This window comes from Ailuropoda melanoleuca, chromosome 6, assembly GCF_002007445.2.
Source record: "Ailuropoda melanoleuca isolate Jingjing chromosome 6, ASM200744v2, whole genome shotgun sequence".
NCBI classification, from domain to species: Eukaryota; Metazoa; Chordata; class Mammalia; order Carnivora; family Ursidae; genus Ailuropoda; species Ailuropoda melanoleuca.
This window is the reverse complement of record NC_048223.1, coordinates 37,238,439-37,261,281: the sequence shown is the minus strand read 5'-3', so window position 1 is coordinate 37,261,281 and position 22,843 is coordinate 37,238,439. Positions and strand designations below refer to the sequence as shown.

The 22,843-nt window shown below is 43.0% G+C and overlaps 1 protein-coding gene across 11 annotated transcripts in view; it reads left to right on the top strand.

The window, feature by feature from the left end:
* The window catches only part of DLEC1 (DLEC1 cilia and flagella associated protein), a 71,771-nt gene that overhangs the window by 20,908 nt on the left and 28,020 nt on the right, over nt 1–22,843 (top strand). For all 11 annotated transcript variants that reach the window (XR_004626039.1, XR_004626038.1, XM_034662237.1 and 8 more), the window contains 4 exons: nt 18,297–18,384; nt 19,117–19,290; nt 20,023–20,159; nt 21,428–21,520. Coding sequence is in view for 9 of the 11 variants with exons in the window: in XM_034662237.1 (XP_034518128.1) it covers nt 18,297–18,384; nt 19,117–19,290; nt 20,023–20,159; nt 21,428–21,520 (492 nt within the window). In the remaining 2 variants the exon portion in view is untranslated. The remainder of the gene's footprint in view (nt 1–18,296; nt 18,385–19,116; nt 19,291–20,022; nt 20,160–21,427; nt 21,521–22,843) is intronic.

Genomic DNA, 22,843 nt, shown 5'->3' with positions numbered 1-22,843 from the left:
CTCATTGAGTTTTGACTTGCATTTCCCTGATGATGAGTGATGTTGAGCACCTTTTCATGTGTCTGTTGGCCATCTGGATGTCTTCTTTGGAGAAATGTCTGTTCAGGCCCTCTGCCTATTTTTTAATTGGATTATTTGTTTGGGGTTTTTTTGTTTGTTTTTGCTGTTGACTTGTATAAGTTCTTTATATATTTTGGATACTAACCCCTTATCAGATACATCATTCGCAAATATCTTCTCTTATACAGTAGGTTGCCTTTTCATTTTGTTGATGGTTTCCTTCACCGTGCAAAAGCTTTTTTATTTTGATGTAATCCCAATCATTTATTTTTGCTTTTGTTTCCCTTTTCTGAGGAGACCTATCTAGAAAAAAGTTGCTAAGGCTAATGGCAAAGAGGTTGCTACCTATTCTTCTTTAGGAGTTTTATGATTTCAGGTCTCACATTTAATCCATTTTGAGTTTATTTTTGTGTGTGGTGTTAGAAAGTGGTCCAGTTTAATCTTTTGCAAGTACCTGGCCAGTTTTCCCAGCACTGTTTATTGAAGAGACTGTCTTTTCCGCATTGTATATTCTTGCTTCTTTGTCACAGATTCATTGACCATGTAAGTGTTTGTGTATCTCTGGGCTCCCTCTGTTCTGTTGATCTATGTGTCTGTATCTGTGCCAGCACCGTACTGTTTTCATTATTATAGTTCTGTAGTATATCTTGAAATCTGAGATCGTGGTACCTCCAGCTTTGTTGTTCTTTCGAAGATTGCTTTGGCTATTCAGGGTCTTTTGCGGTTCCATACAAATTTTAGGATTATTTGTTCTGTGTGAAAAATGCTGTTGGTATTTTGATAGGGCTTGCACTGAATCTGTAGATTGCTTTGAGTAGTATGGGTGTTTTAATAATATAAATTCTTCTAATCCATGAGCATGGATTATCTTTCCATTTGTTTGTGTCCTCTTCAGTTTCTTTCATCAGTGTGTTATAGTTTTCAGAGTAGAGGTCTTTCATCTCTTGGGTTAAGTTTATTCCTAGTTATTTTATTCTTTTGGGTGTGATTGTAAATGAAATTGTTAATTTCTCTTTCTGCAACTTCGTTATTAATTATAGAAATCCAACATATTTTTGTGTGTTATTTTTGTATCCTGCAACTTTACAGAATTCATTTATTCTAATAGTTTTTTGGTGGTCTTTAGGGTTTTTCTATATATAGTATCATGTCATCTGCAAATAGTGACAGTTTTACTACTTCTTATCAGTTTGGATGCCTTTTATTTTTTATCTATTGCTGCGTCTAGGACCTCCAGTTATGTTGAATAAAAGTGGTGAGAGTGGACATCCTTGTCTTGTTCCTGATCTTAGAGGGAAAGTTCTATTTTTCACCATTACCTATGACTTTGGTTGTGGGTTTGTCATATATGATCTTTATTATGTTGAGGTATGTTCCCTTTAAACTCACTTTTTTAGAGGTTTTTTTTTTTTATCATAAATAGGTGTTGAATTTTGTCAAATGCTTTTTCTGCATCTATTGATATGCTCCTATGGGTTTTATCCTTCATTTTGTTACTGTGGTGTATCCCATTGATGGATTTGCCAATGTTGAACCATCCTTGTATTCCCAGAGTACGTCCCACTTGACTGTATGAATGATATTTTTAATGTGTTTTTGGATTTGGTTTGCTAATATTTTGTTCAGGATTTTTGCATTTGTGTTCATCAGGAATATTGGCCTGTGGTTTTCTTTTTTTTGTAGCATCTTGGCCTGGTTTTGGTTCAGAGTAATGCTGGCCTCATAGGTAGTATTTGGAAGCTTTCTTTCCTCTTCTATTTTTGGAATAGTTTGAAGAGAATAGGTATTAACTCTTTTTTAATGTTTAGTGGAATTTACCTGTGAATCTGCTGGGTCCTGGAATTTTGTTTCTTGGGAGTTTTTTGATTACCAGTTCAGTTTCATTACTAGTAATGGTTGTGTTCAGATTTTTTTATTTCTTCCTGATTTAGTTTTGGAAGATTTTATGTTTCTAGGAATTTATCCATTTCTTCTAGGTTGTCCATTGTGTTGGCATATATTTTTTCATAGTCTCTTACAATCCTTTTCATTTCTGTGGATGTCAGTAGTTACTTCCCCTTTTTAATTTCTGATTTTATTTACTTCAGTCCTCTCACTTATTTTCCTGATGACTCTGGCCAAAGGTTAATCAATTTTGTTTTTTTTCAAAGAACCAGCTCTTGTCTATTGTTTTTTAGTTTATTTCATTTTTTCCCACTGTGATCTTTATTATTTCCTTTGTTCTACTAACTTGGGCTTTGTTTGTTCTTCTTTTTCTAGTTCATTTAGGTTTAAGGGTAGCTTGTTTATTTGAGCTTTTTATGTTTCTCAAGGTAGGCCTGAATTGCTATATATTTCCCTCTTAGAACTGCTTTCACTGCATCCCAGAGATTTTGGACCATTGTGTTTTCATTTTCATTTGTCCCAGTGTAGTTTTTAATTTCCTCTTTGATGTCTTCATTGGCCCATTGGTTGTTTAGTAGCATGTTCTTTAGTCTTCACCTGTTTGTGTTTTTTCCAGCTTTTTTCTTGTAATTGATTTCTAGTTTCATACTGTTGTGGTTAGAAAAGATGCTTCATATGATTTTAATCTTCTCAAATTTATTGAGACTTGTTTTGTGGCTTAACATGGGATCTGTCCTGGAAAATCTTCCTTGATGTAAGTGGGGTGTTTAAGTCCCCTACTATTATCATATTACTATCAGTTTCTCCCTTTATGTTTGTTAATATTTGCTTTACGTATTTAGGTGCTCCAATGTTGGGCGTATAGATATTTACAATTGTTATAGCCTCTTATTATGTTGATCCCTTTATCATTATATAATGCCCTTCTTTGTCTCTTTTGTGATATGAGTATTGTTATCCTGGCTTTTTTATCCCGCTTCTATTTCCTTACCTTCCAGTGTATATGTGTCTTTCGTTCTGAAGTGAGTCTCTTAGCAGCAGCATATAGAGGAGTCTTGTTTTTTTATCCGTGTGTCACCCTGTGTCTTTTTTTTTTTTTTAAGATTTTATTTATTTATGCGACAGAGATAGAGACAGCCAGCGAGAGAGGGAACACAAGCGGGGAGTGGGAGAGGAAGAAGCAGGCTCATAGCGGAGGAGCCTGATATGGGGCTCGATCCCATAACGCCGGGATCACGCACTGAGCCAAAGGCAGACACTTAACCACCGTGCCACCCAGGCACCCCCACCCTTTTGATTGGAGCATTTGGACCATTTACATTTACATTTAAAGTAATTATTGATGTAGGTATGTAAGTTAAGTATGAACTTATTGCCATTTTTTTGTTTTCTGGTTATTTCTATAGTTCTTCTCTGTTCCTTTCTTCTATTGTTATCTTTACTTGTGATTGATCACTTTTTTAACGTTAAGCTGGTTTTTCTTTCTCTTCATTTTTTTGTATATCATAGGTTTTTGGTTTGTGGTTACCATGAGGTTCATGTATAACATTCTAAGTATGAGTTAACGGTCACTTAAATTTGAACACATTGTAAAAGAACTTCATCTTTACTCTCCCCTCCACATTTTATGTATATGTTATTGTATTTTACATCTTTTTATTTTGTGAGTCTCCTTAGTTAATTTTTTAAAATATAATTGATTTGACTTCTTTCGTCTTTTCAACTTCATACTAGCTTTGTAAGTGACGACTACACTACCTCTACTGTGTGTTTCCTTTTACTCGTAACATTTTTTCCTTTCATAATTTCATTTCTAATTATGACTTTTTCTTTTCCACTTAAAGAAGAAGTCCCTTTAATATTTCTTCTAAGGCCTGTTTGTGGTGATGAACTCCTTTAACTTTTATTTTTCTGGGAAACCTCCTATCTTTCCTTCAATTCTGAATGATAACCTTGCTGGGTAGGATATGTTTGGTTGTAGGTTTTTAACTTTCAACACTTTGAATATATCGTGACACTCTCTTCTGGCCTGCAAAGTTTCTGCTGAAAAATAGCTGATAAGTTTATGGGGGTTTCCCTTATGGTAGCTAGTTTCTTCTCTCTTGCTGCTTTTAAGATTCTGTCTTTATCTTTAATCTTTGACATTTTAGTCATCATATGTCAGGGTGTAGACCTCTTTGGGTTCATCTTATTTGGAGCTCTCTGTGTGTCCTGAACCTCAATGTCTATTTATTTCCCCAGTTTAGGGATGTTTTCAGCTTTTATATCTTCAAATAAGTTTTCTGCCCCCTTTTCTCTTCTTTCTCATACCCCTATAATGCAAATATTTGCTCACTGGGAATTGTCTGAGAGATCCTTTAACCTGTCTCTTTTTCTTTTTCTTTTTGTTGTTTAGCTTGATTGTTCTCTGTTAGCCTGTTTTCCAGATTACTGGTCATTCTGTATCTGCTAATCTGTTGTTGATCCCCTCTAATGTATTTTTCACTTCAGTTACTGCATTCTTCAATTCTGATTGATTCTTTTTCATATTTTCTTTCTCTTTTTTGAAGTTCTCACTGATTTTCTCCACCCTTCTTTCCAATCTGGTGAGCATCTTTATGACCATTACTTTCAACTCTTTATTGGATACATTGTTTCTCTTCATTTCATTTAGTTCTTTTTCTGAGGTTTTGTCTTGCTCTTTCATTGGAACATATTCCTGTCTCCTCATTTTGCTTGACTTTCTATGTTTGTTTCTACAAAATTAGGTGGAACAGCTACTTCTCCTAAAATTGAAGGGATGATCTTGTGTATGGTCATCCTCTGCATAGACTGTGTGTGCCTAGTGACTGTAGAGTGTAGGAATGCTGACAAGACTGTCTTCATCGTTGGCCCTCCATCTTGTTCGTGTTCGCCAGATGGCCTCTCTTGGGATTATATGTTCCGAGCCCCTTGGAGATTAATATACACACCTTAGAAATGCCTACCAAGGCTGGGTTGGGGGGAGGCTTGCTTTGGCTTCCCATGAACCTGTTAGAAACTACATAGTCTTTCCCCTTCCTGAGGCACAGGAGGCACTACAAGATCTAATTAAGGGTTAGCTGTCAATTAGATGCATGCAAAGCCTTTGATCTCACTACAGAGCCCTTCTGCACATCCCTTCACTTTATAAAATCTGTGGACTAAGATCCAGACTTTGTGGAAAATAGCCATGCAGATGCCTGAATTGTTGCTCCCCCAATCCCCCCATTGGTAAGTTACCCTGAATAAAACTCTGTGAACTGCCTGGAGTCACCTGCTTTGTTTTCTAGTCTCAAAGTGCCTTCTCAGTTTGGAAGATATTTTACTATCCTCCCCCACCTTCTAATAGGCTGGCTGGCTGGATCTGTGGCTCTCATGGGCAGGGGGTCCTGGGACACTCTGTGCCGGAACTGTCCTGGTGGGAATGCTAGAGCTGAAGTGGGTATAGGCTGGGGTGGTCCTGGAACTCTCTGTGCAGAGGGCACCTTGGAAGGATAGCTGAAGGTGAAACAGGTATAAGCTGGGGGATGCCAGGGCTCTCTGTACAGAGAGTGCCCTGGGAGAACAGCTGAAGCTGAAGTGGTGCAAGCTGGGGTGTCCCAGAATGCTCTACACAGGGGTGCCCTGGGAGGGGATGCAGCTGGAGCTGAAGGGGGCATGAGACCAGCACATCCTGGGTGGTCCATGAGGGGGCACCCTTGCAGGGTGTCTGGAGCCAAGGCATGGCATGGTCTGGAGCATCCTCGGGTACTTTTCTGGGGCACTTTGTGTCAAGGGTGCCCTGGCAAGTCTGGAGCAAGAGGTTGGTGCTAGACTGGCGTGTTCCATGGTGCTTTGCACTTGTATCACCCTGACAAGATGGCTGGAGCTATAGTGAGCACCGACCAGGGGTGTCCCAGTGTGTAATGTGTTGGGGCCACCTTGGTGGGATAGCTTGGGCTGGTATGTACTAGGGGCCCAGGGCTTACCGAGGCAGCAGGCCTGCTATGGTGCCCAGACTCTGCTCTTGGCTGTGCTATTAAGGTGGAAAGGGAATGTAAACTGTAGGGCTTGCCAGCTGAGGGGTTTCGGCAGCTCCCACTGTCCGGCAGAGTTCTAGGACTGGATCCTTTATATCCTAGTTCCCCTTTGGAGCTACATCTTTTTTTTTTTTTTTTTTTTTTTTTCGGTGCCTTCACTACTGTCCCTCCCCACTACAGTTTGCAGCACCAGGGGTAGCGGTTCCCATTGTGACTGTCTCCCATCTCTCTTGCTGTTCTCTGTGTGGTCTCTATTTTTTGTTGCACAGAAGCTGTTCGGGTGGACCTCAGGTGTGGATTTAGAGCATCTGTGGAGGAGGCGTGTTCTGGGTCTCCCTACATTGCCATCTTGCACCAGAAATCCCTGTACCTGCTTTTCAAAAATGCCATCTAGTTTTCGAAACTGTAGTTTCTTACATCCTGGATTTGGCTAATTGCATTATTGTAGTGATATTCAACGTGTGCCTTTATTCATATTTTCTGTAAACTTATGGTTTAGGTGTAGATATTTGATTAGATTCATGTTCAGTTTTTTTTTCTTTTTTCTGTGAGAATAATTCTTTGGTGGTGCTGTGTATTTCTTACAGCATCCCATCAGAAGGAGTGTATCTACTTTTCCTCTTACCAGCGAAGCATGGCTTTGGATGTTGTGAGCCTGAGCCATCATTTATAAAGTTTTATCTACCTTTCATATACTGGCTCTAGAAGCCTTAGATGATTGTTACCTAGATCCATTTTTTAAATAAAATTAAGGGTTACAAAATGGCGATTTCTAATTCTGTTATTTCTTCTGCATTTATTAGCTGTGACTTTCTATTTAAAAAGAAACTTCACTTCATATTCCTTTCCCCTCTTCCTTATGCTCTCCTTACCCCTACTGGTAACTATTTTTATTAGTTTGGGTTCTGCCATTGTTTCTTTTTGGAATCATAAGTAAATATGCGGGTATATTTGAGCTCCCTCTCCTTCTTACTGTCCTCAGCATCTTGCTTGTTTCACTTAACAGCATATCCAGTGATTCCTCTGAGAGTAGTTATAGAGACTGTCCTGATACCTTTTTCCTAGTCTCCTTCATTTTCATGCTAGCCTCCACCATCCTAGGGAATCAGACTAAGACCAAGCTTAGTAGTTGCCAACTCTGCTCACCAGGTCTAATCATGACAGATCTCATGACAGATCCTTCATATATATGTAAATTGTACTTTACAGCTTAAAGAGCACTTGAAAATCCATCACTCTTTTTTTTTTTAAGATGTATTCATTTATTTTAGAGAGAGAGAGAGCATGTGCGGGGGCGGGGTGCAGAGGGAGAGGGAGAGAAATCCTCAAGCAGTCTCCCTGCTGAGTGTGGAACCCGACTCGGAGCTCCATCCCAGGACCCTGAGATCATGACCGAAGCCAAAATCAAGAGTTGGACACTCAACTGACTGAACCATCCAGGAGCCCTGCAAATCCATCATTCTTTATGAACTCTCAACCCCCTGTGGCAAAAGCAGACAAATATGTCAGTCTTATGTGTTATATGTTAAAGAAAGCATTCTTTTTTACTTCTTTAATGTAACAGTGATAGATTCTCTTTTGGACTTCTGTGTCTGGTCACTGTATTTCAAGGACAGTTGCAGAAGTTGGCCAATACTCCAAGAAAGGGAGTAAAAATACTTTCACTTGGGGAGTGGAAGGGGCCAAAGGGAGAGCTGCCTGGGGCCAGGACTGGCAGATGCCAGCTGTGGAAGCCTCTAGACAAGGTAGACACAGACTGTCATGGAACAGTCATCCCTCCTGTCTTTGCCTAGTCCCCTACTGCTCATTCCTTTCCTGTTGCTTAGTTGTCACTTCTCTGGAAGATCACGCTGACCTTTCTGGACTGGATTAAATGTCCTGATTGCAGGCTTGTTTTCTACCACTTGCTCTTTGGTGGCACAATTTTATACTTATCTACCCCACTAGACTGTAAGCCCCAAAGGGCAAGAATTATTTCTAGGTTTATGTTATCATTTTATTATCAATGCTTGGCATATTGTGGTTCCTCAGTAAATACGAATGGGCTAAATTACATAAATACTCAAATACAGTCTACCTGTTAGCCTTGTCTACCCCTGATAAGATAAATCAAGAACAAATGAAAGGTGCCATATTTTACTAAAAAAACCCAAGTGTGGAGGAGGGAGGGAGAGAATGACTTCCAAGGGGTTTTGATAAGTTAGTGAATGACAGACCACAAATGTGTTAGTAAGGTATTTATTCCTTTTTAAGTTTGCTAAGCAGGGCGCCTGGGTGACTCAGTTGTTTAAGTGTTTGATTCTTGGTTTCAGCTCAGGTAATGATCTCATGGTTGTGGGATTGAGCCCTGCATGGGGTTCCATGCTCATCATGGAATCTGCTTCAGATTCTCTCTTCCTCTGCTCCTCCCTCAAATAAATAAATAAAATCTTTAAAAAAAATGAAAGGCTCAAGGTCATGGGCAACAAAGAGAAACTAAGGAACTATCACAGATCAGAGGAAACTAAGAAAACGTGGGAACCTAATGCAATTTCAGATTTTGGATTGGATCGAGCAATGGAAAAAGAAAGTTAGTGGATAAATTGGAAAAGTTTACATAGATTCTGGGGTTTAGTTAATATATTGTAGCCAGATTAATTTCTTAGGTTTGATCATAGTTCTCTTGTTACGAAGATGTTAACATAAGGGGAAGCTGAGTAAAGAGTATATGGGAACTCTCTGGATTATTTTTATAACTCTTATAAACCTATTATCAAAATCAAGCATTAAAAATGTACATGTATGAGGGAGCTCTCTATTATAACTAGATAACCTGAAGAATAAGAATCTACCAAAAATGAAAATTCTAGAACTGACACTACTAAATAGTAATAGAGCTTACCAGCAAATTAGACACAGAAGAGAAGACTTGCAGAGAGGTCAGTAGAAATGATTCAGATTAAAGCAGGAAGAAAAAAAAGAAGGAAAAATACAGAAAGTCACATTTTAAAAGATGGGACCTAGTAAACAGGTCTTTTGTATAGTTGAAGTCCTAGAAAGAGAGTAGAGAGAGAGTGGGGCAGCAGCAGGGTTGGAAGATGTAGTGGATGACAGTGATCCAAAAGTAACAAAGACATCGAGCCATAGAGTAAAGCAGTAACAACCCTAAGCATAATAAAATAAAATAAAATAAGAAAATCATATCCAGGCACATTTAGTAAAATTCTGTTCTAAACCAAAGAAAAGGTCGGGCGGGAGGGATCCTGACTTAAACCATCGAGAGAAAAAAGACCCACCACCCTCTAATGGACATGATTGAAGCTAGAAAATACTTGGAATGGAAGCTTCAAAGTGATGAAAGAAACTAACTTTCAATCTAGAATTCTAAACCTAGTGAAAATATTCTTCAAAAATGAAGATAAAAGGAAGACATTCTCCGACAGAAACTGATCATTCACAACCAGATAATAATAATTTGTCACCAGGAGATCTGCACCAAAGGAATTTTCAGTCAGAAGAAAATGATACCCACATGGAAGCAGAGAAATGCAAGAAGGAATGAAAAGCAACAACAATTACATGACATGTAAATGGACCAGGTACTGCAATTAAAAGAGAAGGATCATCAGACTGGGCAGAAAAACAAACACTAACTTAATACTGCTTGTATGACATAACCTTAAAAGTAAGGACAAAAGGTGGAAAATGATACATTAAACCTTAAGCACAAGAAAGCAGGTGTAGCTGTACTAATACCAGGGAAAGTACACTTTAAAGCAAGAAGCATTAATAGAAAGAAAGAAAAAGGGCTTTTTCATAACGATCAAAGTTTGAAAAAGTCCATCAAAAAGATACTATGTAAAATCTATACACATGGGACACTTGGGTGGCTCAGTTGGTTAAACATCTGCCTTTGGCTCAGGTCATGATCCCAGGGTCCTGGGATCGAGCCCCGTGTCTGGCTCCCTGCTCAGCGGGAAAGCCTGCTTCTCCCTCTCCCACTCCCCCTGCTGGTGTTCCCTCTCTTGCTGTGTCTCTCTCTGTCCAATAAATAAATAAATCTTTTAAAAAAAAATCTAAACAGTGGTTAAAAAACTGAATCTGTAATTTAAAACCTCACAATGTTGTAAAGTTGCGATGGTCTCACAACTCTATGAATATACCAAACACCATTGTATCATACAACTTTAAGTTGTTGCATTGTGGCATGGGAATTATATCTCAGTAAAGTTGTTTGAAACAACAACAACAACAACAGGGGCACCTGGGTGGCTCAGTCAGTTAAGCATCGGACTCTTGATTTCAGCTCAGGTCTTGATCTCAAGGTCACGAGTTCAAGCCCTGCTTTGGCTCCACGCTAGATGTGGAGTCTACTCAAGAACAACAACAACCCTTCCTACCAATAAAATTTGGGGCCCTGATAGCTTCACCAGTGAATTCTTTCTAACCTGTGAGGAAGAAATGCAATGATCTTTTATAAAGCCTTACAGAGAATAGAAAAAAAGGGAACACAGCCCAACTTACGTTATGAGACAAGCATAATCTTGATACCAAAACCTGAAAGGGATTTGGAAAAGCCTGAAAGGCTAAACTTTGTCATGAACAGAACTTCAGAGTTTCCTAGCAAAACATTAGCAAACTGAATTCAGCTTTATATAAAAATGATCAGCATTACAACCAAGTTGGTTTGATCCAGCAGTGCCAAGTTAGTTTCACATTTGAAAAGCAACAAGTAGAGTTCCCTACCCGAACACAATAAGGGAGAGAACTCATTCACTAGATGCAGACAAAATTTAATATCTAGTCATAATTTTAAAAACTCTTCTCAAACTAGGAATAGGATAAAACTTTAATAATTTATTTTTATTTTTTATTAAAGATTTTATTTATTTATGTGGCAGAGAGACAGCCAGCGAGAGAGGGAACACAAGCAGGGGGAGTGGGAGAGGAAGAAGCAGGCTCCCAGCGGAGGAGCCCGATGTGGGACTTGATCCCGGAACTCCGGGATCACACCCTGAGCCGAAGGCAGATGCTTAACAACTGCATTACCCAGGTGCCCCAAAACTTTCATAATTTAACAAAGATATTTACAAAAATAAAAGTATTATTCACAGATGACATGATTGTGTACCTAGAAAATCCAAATAAGTCTACAGATAAACTATTGGAATTAAATAAAATTAAGTGAATTTATTGAAAGTCTTTAGATACAAAGTCAATATACAAAAACCAATTTTATTCCTCTGTACCAGAGCAAACTATTATAAGATGTGATACTATTTATAGTGCATTAAAAAAATCAAATTTAGGAATAAATTTAAATAAATATGTGCAAGACATTGACAGAAAACTAAAAATATAATTGAAAGAAATTAAAGGAAACCCAAATAGATGAATAGATAAATACCCAGTGGTATGTTGGAGCCAGGTCATAGTAGCTCATGAGAACTGACCATGAACATCTCTCCCCAGCTCCATGTTCAGTGATGGTATCTTGAAATCGCACAGTGGGAGTATTTACACCATGGAAATTAACAAATACTATCAAATCAAGACTTTCTCCCACCCCCAAGAGCCTGCCATTAACCATTCACCAGCACACTACTGAATATACTATATTCATGGATTGGAAGACTCATTAGTAGAAGGATGTTGTCAAAGAATAATTCAGAGGAATTTGTTATCTGCATGCTCATATGAGGAATGGTAGCATACTGTTGTCAGTGAACAAAGGCAAAAGCAAATTTATAACTGAGAGGAGAGAGAAAAAATTTGTAGCCTGGGAACAGTGATTCATCCAGTGTTTGCTGTTAGTAACTGTGTCTTAGGCCAGGTCTGAATCGTGACCCTCATGAAAATTTCTCAGCTCTTCCCATTTTGGTCAAAAGTTCCTAAAGGAGAGAATTTAACCAGAAGGGCTTTATTCTCTGATGCAGAATCATTTGGGGATGTCAGTTTGATATTGGCAGAATAATGACCTTTTTATACCTGAACATCAAACAGTAGAGGAGAGCAAAATATACCAGGGTAATTATAAATATTATAAGAAACATTTAGAACCTATTTTGTGCCCAGTTTTTTGGTCAGCATGGGTCTAATCAGGAACATACATCTTAAAGATCAGTTTGGTCGATTTTAGTGAAGTAATTGGGTTTTTCCCCTTTGATTAATTGATTGTTTTATCTTTTTCAAGATATGTATCGTCGTAGTACTGTAAAATCTAGCTATTTGCATAGAGTTCATTTTCTTGGCCAATATTTAAGAGCACATCTACTTAGAATCATTCTAAATAATGAAGTTACGTTAGTCTAGCCTAAAATGAGTTCATTTAAAGTCAGAATTCATTTTCCTTCTGTAATTATCCTAGATTTGTCCAGTGGGAATATTATAAGTATTCCCCAGTGGGAGTCTCCTGTGTTCTTTTGTGGGGTTTTTTTTTTTTTTTGAGTACTTCCTTGCATTCTGGCGTTACAAGATGTTCCAGATTCATCTTGTCCTTACTTTGTCCCAGTTCTGGAATCAGTTTCTAAGAGGCCCTGGTTCCTTTTTGTGGAGAACACAGAAACTTAGGTGTTTAGAAACCAGGGTCTAAGCACTAGACCTGCTGTTCGCTGCTGGGGTGTCATTGCTTGTGGGTCCTTTCAGTGGACAGAGCTGGAGAAAAAGAGCAGTTGCATAGATCTAACCGTATATATGCAAATGTATGTACGCATGTGTATATGCAAATGCCCACACACAGTTGCATAGTATTTAAAATCATGACTATACTGATGCCTCTAGTACTAGTCTAATCCCCCCCTTCCTCCTCCCCTTCCATGCTTGTGGCTCCCTTCTCCCATAGTCATCTGAAGAATCTTGGAATCAAATTCTGCTTCTGGAAGTCTCTGCATCTGGTGGCTTTGTAGTGAGGCTCAGGGTCAGATCTCCACGATAAGTGGATGTCCAGTTGCAGGATTCTAAGTATTTATACAGTGAAAGGCATATATCCCAGATGTATTATTTTCTGAAGCTTAAGAACAACATTTGTGGTTAAAAGTATTTGATAGAAAAAAAAAGTACTTGAAATGTTTTTTTCTGGCGTGGTTTCAAGGGCGACTTTTAATATATGTCTCTTTTAATATATTCAGTATTTCAGGTACTATAGCCACATAACAAATTGCCTCAAGACTTAGTAAAATAGCCATTTGCTTGCTGATCAGACAGGACACAGTGAGAACGATTTATTTTTACTGTGAAGTTTGGAGTCTTAACCAGAAGACTGGAGGCTAGAAGTTTCTAAAGTGCTGATCACTCACGTGTCTGGTGGTTGATGCTGGCTTTCAGCTTGGATCTCAGTTCCTCTCCCTGTGGGCCTCCCACAGAGGCTTCTCCACATCAACTAGTTCCTTCCCTCTTCTTCCCTCCCCTCCCCGCCCCTCCCAGCCAGTGGCTGGTTTCCCCGGAGCAAGCCTCCGAAGAAGAGAGAGAGTCTGCCACAGTGTATTATATAAATTGTATTATATATAGTGATATCTGTTAGAAACGCACCTTGCATTTGTTGGGCATGTGACTGTTGTACATACTTTATTTACCCAACTACACTACAAAGTTTAAGGATAGAAACATTTTCAAGTTTGTAAAGTTTGTACAAATGTATGTCCCATGCACTTTCCTCAGGAAACTCCTGGGGCACAGGCTCTCCTACAAGTGAGTAAGCCAAGGAAGAAGAACGCCTGGTATGTGGGAAATGAAAGATCCAACGTAGGAGAGAGGTGAAGGAAATCCCCAGATTCCTAATGGTTAAGTGGGTTTCCAGTGATTGTTGCTGCAAAGAAGATTTCCCCAAAGCTTAGCAACTTCATACAGCCATTTTATCATGCTCCCAGATTCTTTGGATCAGAAATTCAGACAGGGCACAATGGGAATGGCTTGTTCTACGATGTTGGAGGCCTGAGCTTCAAAGAGTCAGTGCCTAGGGGTGACCCGAAAGCTGGGAGCTGGAGTTCTCTAAGGCATTCTTACTTGCATAGAGAGTGGTTGGTTGTCAGCAGACAGCAGAACGTGTCGGCCAGAGCACCCACACATCGGTTCTCCCTGTGGTCTGGGCTTCCTCACAGAATGGCCACCTCAGGGTAACCAGATGGTACGTAGCAACTCAAAGTGAGCATCAGAGCTTCTAACTGCACATCCCAGCAAGTGGGATGGAGGTTGTATCACTCTGTATGATCTAACCTTGGAAGTCATCTGGGATAAGTAGAGATAGTATTTCCTCTGCATGCTATAGGTTACAAGTGACTCACTGTTGGCCCAGATTCAGGGGGAAGATGCCTACACCTCACCTCGCCATGGGAGGAGTGTCAGCGAACTTGTAGACATGTCCTAAAACTGCTGTAGGGGTTGTCCTGGGTGAGAGTTAGCAGTAGGTATAGCAGGGAAGCAGCCCAGATTGGAAGAGGCCAGAAGGCTCTAGCAGAGGTTGATTTATGGGGGTGATATCGCTAAGAATCCCCTGATACATCTGGACATCTTGGGAAGAGATTATTAGAGTAGAGCAGGGAGATTGAATTATTAATAAGTACATATTAAACAAAATAATCAATTCATTATTAACTCTGGATGGACAATAATTACGTAAGGGACACTTTCATGCTCAGCTGTGAATATCATTTACACAGTGACAATAATGTAAACATCAATTACTATACTAACCAAGTAGTATGATATAACTTATATTGGGAAGATGGGGGATAGGAACGGCATATCATATGGCGAGTTGAATATGGGAGAGGAAAGAGAGAATGTCCATATCACCCATCCATAATTAATGCTTACAAATTAAGAAAAAGTATCATGCCATTTGGAGACATATTCTGAAATAATCAACCAAAGGGAGGGAAAAGTATTACAGGAAATGGCAGGAAACAGGTTCAGGGGAAGAAAGCAGGCTTTCTGTTTTCAGAACCTTTGACTCTTTACCTTTGTGGTGTTCCAACTTTGATGAAAATAACTGAAAAACAAACTTTCTAGCAAAAGAAATGCTAGGCCTAGATAATTTTACAGGTGCACACCACCAACCATTTCAGCTAATCCCTATTAAATATAAACTGTTTCAGACACTAGAAAAAGGAGGAACATACCCTCATTATTAAGTGATGAGCCTACTATGGTCTGAATGTTCATGTCCCCCAAAAGTTATATGTTGAAATCCTAGCCCTGAAGTTGATGGTGTTAGAAGGTAGAGCCTTTGGGAGGTGCTTCGGTCATGAGAGTGGGACTTCATGAATGGGATTAGTGTTTTGTAAAAAAGGTTCTAGAGAGATCCCTTGCCCCTTCCACCACTTTGAGAACACATAAGAAGGTGCTGGCTATGCATCAGGAAGGGGGCCCTCACCGAAATGTGACCATGCTGGTGCCTTGATCTTGCACTTGTCAGCCTCCAGAACTGTGAGAAATAAATTTCTGTTGTAATAAGCCACCCAGTTTATAGTATTTTGTGGAGGAGCCTGAATGGACTAAGACAGAGCCTAATATTACCTTGACCCCAAAGCCAGATAAGGAGCTCTGATGATGAAAAACATGTGCCAGATTGCTGAAGAACATAGGTACACTCCCAGTCCCCAGCCTCTGGAAGCTGTGAGACAGCTTCTCTGTCCTGAGTTGGGGGCAGATGGGACCCAGGCTGTGAGTGTGAAGGCTGAGGGTTGTGGTGGGAATAGAGACCTGTACCTTGTAAGCCCTGGGGCTGTAGGTTTCATATACTTGCTCTTTTGTTTCCTTTCAATATTTTGGTAACTTAAAAAAGACATTTGAAAGGGGGAAAAAAAAGACATAGGTGCAGAAATACTAGGTGAAAAATGGCGAGCCAAAGCAAGCGAGAAGTGGATGTGGGCCTGTGCGTGTGTGCGTGCGCACCAGGAGCAAATTGTGTATAACTCAGGAATGCAAGGAATGTCTTTACAGTGGGCCTTGAGTTGGCAGTTTGCTGCCCTTAGCCTGTCATTTTTCCCTCTGCGTCTTCCAGTGCTGTTAAGAAAAGCCAACGCACTCTACAGCCCTCATTATTATCACTGCCCCAGAACTTGCAAGCACCAAAGCTGCCCCATGTTCCAGTGCCTGACCTCCCCCTGCACCTCATCTCAGCTGACTGCAGGTGAAAGCCATGGTGATTGTGATGCCACTGTGTACCAGGGGTCATCACACCCGACTTCCCACCAGCTGGAGTTCTGATTGCTACCAGACTGGCGGGAAAGCCAGACTCGCATCCTAACGGTCTGCTGCCTTAGGACCCTTCTGATGCCAACTGTCATAGCCTGGGTGCCTCATAAAGCAGAGTCTGAGGCAGCGAGAGTGTGTGCTGTCATACGCATCTCCAGAGAGGACTGAGGAAAGGAGGAAGAGCCAATCCGAGAATGTGTTACTGAGCTGTCTGCCATTGAGTGCAGTTGACTATTTCATCTTGCGTCACATCCCCTCAGAAGCCACATAAAATGCTGGCACATTTTACTGGTCAGAGGTCTGCCTTGTGTGGCTGGAGCAAGGCTCTCTCAATGCCTCAGTGGACCTGAGGAGCAGCTGTGCCATGAACACCTTGACCATGAATCTCAGCACTGGGTGCAACTGGCTTGTGTCTGAGGGAACAGCAGCCTGATGGAGGGAACCACGTGTGCTGTTGCTCAGGCTGTTCCGTGCACATGTGCACCCCTGAGGAGACAAAACTGAGATGGCATCCTTGCATTTGAAAAATAATTTAATCCCTACCTCACTCCATACCCTAAGCAAAGTACTTTACAGCAAAGATCTCAAAGAAAATTTGTTTATTTATTTATTTTCAAGTGAAATTTAATTTTATTATCATTATTATTTATTTTTTTAGAGGGGGAGGGAGGGAGAGAGAGAGAGAGGAGGGGCAGAGGGAGAGGGAGAGAGAGAATCTTAAGCAGCCTCCACACCCAGCACAGAGCCCTACACGGGGTTGATCTCACAATCCTGAGATCATGACCTAAGCTGAAACCAAGAATTGGACATTTAACTGACTGAGCCACCAAGGTGCCCATCAAAATTTAAAGAAGAAAATATAGGAGTTATAGACAGATTTCTTGAAACAGAAGCAAAAACCACAAAAAGTTGATAGAGTTTATATTGAAATTTTAGAAACTGTACATCAAAAGCTAATATGAGTTATAAACTTGGAGATGTTTAGAACATATACCTTATAAAGAATTAGCACCCAGAATATATCAAGAACTCCTACAAATCAATAAGAGAAAGAAATGGCAAAATGGTAGAAGGATATGGACAGACAACTCACATAAGAGGAACCCCAAATAGCAAATAAACGTATGAAACAATGCTCATCATTATTAATAACAGAGAAGTGAAGATTAAAACCATAATATGGGTCTCTCCACACTTGGTTGTGGTTCACAGATGGATTGGTGCAAATGTTGTGTTGGCCAAAAACGGACAAGTGTTGACTTAGGAATATATACCTATGAATAAAAGTATGAAGACACACACTTCACATTTATGTAGCTGTTATCTGGTGGAGGGCAAAGGGCTGGGGGAGGGCTTCATCTGTATTTTTAATGTTTTTTCTTAAGCTGGGTGATGGAAACATGGCTTTGGTCATGTTATAATTTTACGTTTTTCCCAGTATAATATTTCACAAAAGAGAAGGAAAAGATGTGTTCATGTACTGAGCTCCTCTTTTGTGCTAGGCCCTGTGCAGAGTGCCCTTGTGTAAGTTCCAGGCCTTGCCCCTGGGGGTCTCCCAGTCTGAGGGGGGAGAAGAGAAGGCAGGATTTAATAGGGGTTGCATGGGTTGAGTGGTGGAGGGAGGCCCAATTACAGCCCTATCATACAGGTGCCCACAAGCACCTCTTGACTGAGCCCGTGGGAAGAAGTGGCCCAAAGGGATATGGGGAGAAGAAGTCAGCAAAGTAAGAGGCCAGGCGGGCAGGACTTTGGAGTTGGATGTCCTGGGCTCAAATCTCAAGACCGTCACTTACTGGTTAAGGTGCCTCTTCAAACTTCAGCTTCTTCAGGGTAAAGTAGAGATAGCTCCCACCTTTTCCAGGTTATTGTGAGGTTGGGGGGCACATAGCAGATGTTCAACAAACAGTAGGTCTTGTTTTAAAGAGGGCAAAGCATAGGTCAGATCTATTCCTGCCTTCATGTTCACCTTGTATTTTATTTTTTCCAATACAACCTAAGGTAGATAGAGGGGCATGGTGAATCCCCATGTGCCCATCCCCCAGCCCAGACTCATTTCATCTACACCTCTACCCACTTTCCATATCATGTAGTCAATCTAGGCCTCATATTACCTGGCCATGCGTGTTGCTGTCTAAAAGAGCTCCCTTGACCTTTGGGCAGATGGTGATCTCCCTGCAGAACACCACTGCAACCAGCCGCTACCTGCGAGTCCTCCCGCCTTCTACGCCATACTTCGCTCTGGGATTGGGTGAGTCAGCCTGGTGGTGGTCTGGACCGCCTCAAAATTGTAGGTGGGGCTTGCTCCTGGCACGGACCCGCCTGACCATCAGATGAGCCTGGGCCCACCTTTCCCTTAGCAGTCCCTGGGGCCCTTCCGCTCTGCGGATAGCTTGCCCACCTCCTGCCCATCCTCCTGGTGATGTCTCTGAGTCCTGCCGGCCCCTTTCTCCAGGCATCCCTTCTGGACCCTGGGCCTGCCCTCTGCTCACCCTCCATGCTGCCACTGCCCCCAGTCAGGTCATCCTCATTCCTCATTTAAACCATTGTGGGGGCTTCCCAGCCAGCTTTCCAGCTTCCACAACACAGTGCTTTATCCAAGAATAGCTCTGATCATGTCATTCCCCTCCCTAACCATGTGCAGAAGCCCAAATGGCTCTCTGCTGTCCACAAAATAAATTCTAAGCCATCAGGCCAGGCATGGCCTCCCCTAACTATTCCAGATGGACCATATCTTTCCCCACCACCTGCCCAGGCCCTGGTATATTCACCTGGACTCCCTGCCCCAGCAGCCTGTCCCCCTTGCATGCCCTGGTGGTTCTGCCATCAGCGTGGCCTTGGCCCAAAAGGCATCTACTCATGGAACAGCCCAGCTGTGATGGGGTCTACCTGTGCCCCCTGGTTGCCACCCATAGCACTTGAACCCAAGCCCTGGGGGCTGACTGCTCCCCAGGTCCTCATCTGTTGCTTTTGTCACACACAGGGATGTTCCCAGGAAAAGGCGGCATGGTGGCTCCTGGAATGACCTGCCAGTACACTGTCCAGTTTTTTCCCGACTGTCTTGGGGATTTTGATGATTTTATCTTAGTCGAGACCCAGTCAGCCCACACACTCCTGATCCCCTTGCAGGCCAGGAGGCCACCCCCAGTGCTGACATGTGAGTGTGTGCTCTGCCTTTCCTGGGATTCAGTTAGGGTTGACGAGTCCCTGTAAAGACTGCCAGCTCTCAGGGCCCCTTTGTGGCAGCACATGACTTGGTCCTCCTGGGCAGGGGCTTCTGGGTCCTAAGGAGGCACCTGCTAGCAGCTTCCATACAACCTTCCACCATGTCAGGCCCCAGTTGTCCTCCTTCCCAGTGGAGGCTGACTCAGAATTGCACACAGCAGGAGAGGAGGCCAGCAGCCTAGCTAGCCCCAGCTCAGGCTTTGATGACTCCTGGATCCCCGAGTGGGCCTGTGCCACACTGAGGCAAGGAAGGGGTGCCTGGGGCCCTCAGCAGATGTCCCGTCTGTGGCTGTGTGGGTGGCTTCTTTGGGAAGGCTGGCTTTGGCTGGGCTCCCTCATTAGCAGCCAGCCTCTTCGGCTGGGCACAGACTGGAAATTAGGACTCTGACCCACCACCCCCAGGGCCATGCTGCGTGGCCCTGGCTGAGGCCTGCATCAACAGTGAGCACAGAATCCTGTTGTTCTGGAGACCAGTGGCTGCCATGTAGGCGCAGGGCTCAGGGCATGTCCCCATTCATCCTCTCTGATCTGGGTGCTGGGCCGGAGCCCCTGCATCCTTCCACGGCTGCTCTGAGCTCTGGCTGGAGCTCAGGTGAACAAGGGCAATAGGGCCTGTTCAGAGCGATGTGTTATTTCTTTTGTGCCTCTTTTCCTATGGCTCCAGTGTCACCAGTGTTGGATTGTGGTTACTGCCTCATTGGGGGAATGAAGATAACCAGATTCATCTGCAAAAACGTGGGCTTCAGCGTCGGCAAGTTCTGCATTATGCCCAAAAAGAGCTGGCCGCCACCAAGTTTCAGGGTGAGTGACTGCAGACTGCTACCTGGAGCAAGAGCAAATCCATCAAGGAAATCCCTCCCACCCCAGTCCCATGAGGAACTTGCTAGAGTGCACCTGTGATTGGAGACACACAGACAAAAGAATTGTGTAATGTCTCTCTCACTCAGCTGCCATAATCAACATGTATGCAGACCAGTGCTGTAGTTCTTGTCACTCCACCAAGACCTGTGTCACCTGGGCAGCTTGTATCACCTCCCTTATCCTTGCAAGCCTGGCTCAAGTGTCACTGCATTTACTCCTTCATTCAGTCATTACTGTGGCAAACGTTTTCATAGATCCGAGGTCCTAAGTTGGCAGCTCTTTGGCTGAATTCTGTGTGCGTATTTATTTGGCACAGTGCTCAAAAACATTTTTGGGGGACAACATTTAAAACTAGGGAGATTGCACCTAAAACTCTGCATTTCCAGTCTCTGCAAAATTGGAGGGGCGCCTGGCTGGCCGAGTTGGTAGAGCATGTAACTCTTGGATCTTGGAGTTGTAAGTTTGAGCCCCACGTGGGTGTAGAAATTAAAAAAATAAAATCTTTAAAAAAAAGAGAGAGAGAGAGAAAGAGAAAAGAAAAATCGGAAGATGTGTAGCACTGGGCCAGGATTCCCCGTGGCCCCTTGGCTGATACCGAGCCCTGGCCCCATGGATCACGTGCTCACACTGTTATTTTCCAGATCTGTTTCTCTATAACTGTGTCTCTGGAACACAGGTGATAGATCCAGAGAACTGCGTGTTCCAAGCCCATCTGGCTCACTTCTGTTACCTGCCAGGGTCCTCTGGTGTGGGTTTGTGTCCCCAGAGCGCTGAGAGGGCTTCCATTGCCAGCGAATTGGCAGCTCCCCTTGACTCCGGAACTTAGAGCTGGGGGTGGACTGGGGACAGAGGCAGCCACGCAGAGCGCTGGGGTGGGGAAAGGACTGTGCTTTGGGAGCCCTCCTCCCTGGCGGGGCCTCCTCTCACGCTTCTGCTCCATGTCTGAAGCACTCGTCAGTGGTGTTCCTCCTACCTCCTACCAGCGCTCAGCTCCTCACGGGTGTTCTGTGAGCCTTCGGCCCAGGGAAGGTGGAGCGAGTGCTTGTGGAATGGGCGAGCCTCAGTTTCTTCATTGGCCGCGTACTGGAAGATCCTTAAAATCCTTCAGATTGCAAAAAAGGATGTTTGGAGGAGAAAAGTGTGTAATTGGAGCGCTGGATTTTACAATCTCTTCCATGCTCTTGTGTAATCTTCCGCTTCTCTTTAAGGCTGTTGCAACCATTGGCTTCGTCGAGCAACCTCCCTTTGGAATCCTGCCTTCGGTGTTTGAGCTGGCTCCGGGGCAGGCTGTATGTATGGAGGTAGGTAATTAGACGTGACATATAGTTTCTCCTCGTCACGACTGGTCACAGCTGTTTCCACAGCTGCTCACCTGATTTCATTGGCCTCTGTGTTTTCGTGACTTGAGTATCCACTCCCATTCCAGGATGGTTTCTGTGTAGGAGGGGGTTCCTACGTTCTTGGGGTGATGTCATTTGACTGTCTTCTGACCCCTCTTACAAAGCAAGTGCAGACAGCCCTAGCATTCCATCATGATGCCCCAGTGCTGCTTGTCCGCACTGTTAGCCTGAGAGTCCCTCCCATCTTAGCTGCCTCTGGAATCTTCCTTTGGTTCTTTGGTCTCTCTTGGACACCTTCCCCACATCCCTGCCAGATCTGGTGCCTGGGGGATGATAGTGGCTTTGTCCTCTCTTTCCTTTTTCATCCTCAGTTATATGATCAACAAGGCCTTCCTTCGGCCTTATTCTGAACCTCTGCAGAAGCTCCCAGACTTGGGTCTGCAGGCTGTGGGGCTTGTCCTTTCCTAACCAGCTTCTTTCAGTGGCCCCTTTGGCTCATCACACCTGCTTACTGATCCCCAGCACAGTCTGAGAAATGATGCTGTCTCCTTGCCCCTCTTGCTCCACACCTTCACCCTCCCTGACTGCCCAGTCCAGGGATCAGACTCTGAGCCGCAGGCATATGTGGCCTTCCTCACTAGCCTGTTGGAGGAGGCACTGACATTCAAGAGTGAAAGCTGTCTGGTCTCTAGGGAAGGGGATTTGAGCCAAGAGCTGTAGGGCTTTCAAACTACCTATTGCAATCTCCTGAGAATCTTGCAAACGCACGGGTGTCTTGGCCCTAGTCCTGAGGTTTTGAGTTAATGGGTCTGGGGTTTGCCTGAGGCATAGGATTTTTAAAGCCTTGCAAGTGTGCAGCAAAGTTTGAAGACGACTTCTGTGAGCTGCTTTGCCATAGTGAAAAGGAAGGCTTCCTTTATTAGCTGCTTTCCAGTGTCAAGTGCCTGATGGCATCTCGTTTGGGAGTTCTGGAGCGATGCCTTTTTGTTCATGTCTGTGCTAATCTCATCCCTGGTAAGAACCTGGCTTTTGGGGTTGGGATGAAGCCAATTCAGGGTGTTGTAGGGTTTTGTCAGACCTCACCTGCTGATGGAGAGTGGCTTGGGTCCTCTTGCCTGGTCCAGGCCTTGTCAGTACCTTGTGGTGTGGCTTTAAGGAATTGGGGCCGGCCACCCCTGCCCAGGCCAGGACATCCCCTCATCTCATCTTCCTGTGATTTCCAGGGAAAGGAAGAGGGGAGCAGCAGGACTCTTCGGGAAGCAGTGAGGAGTCAAGGGGAGGGTT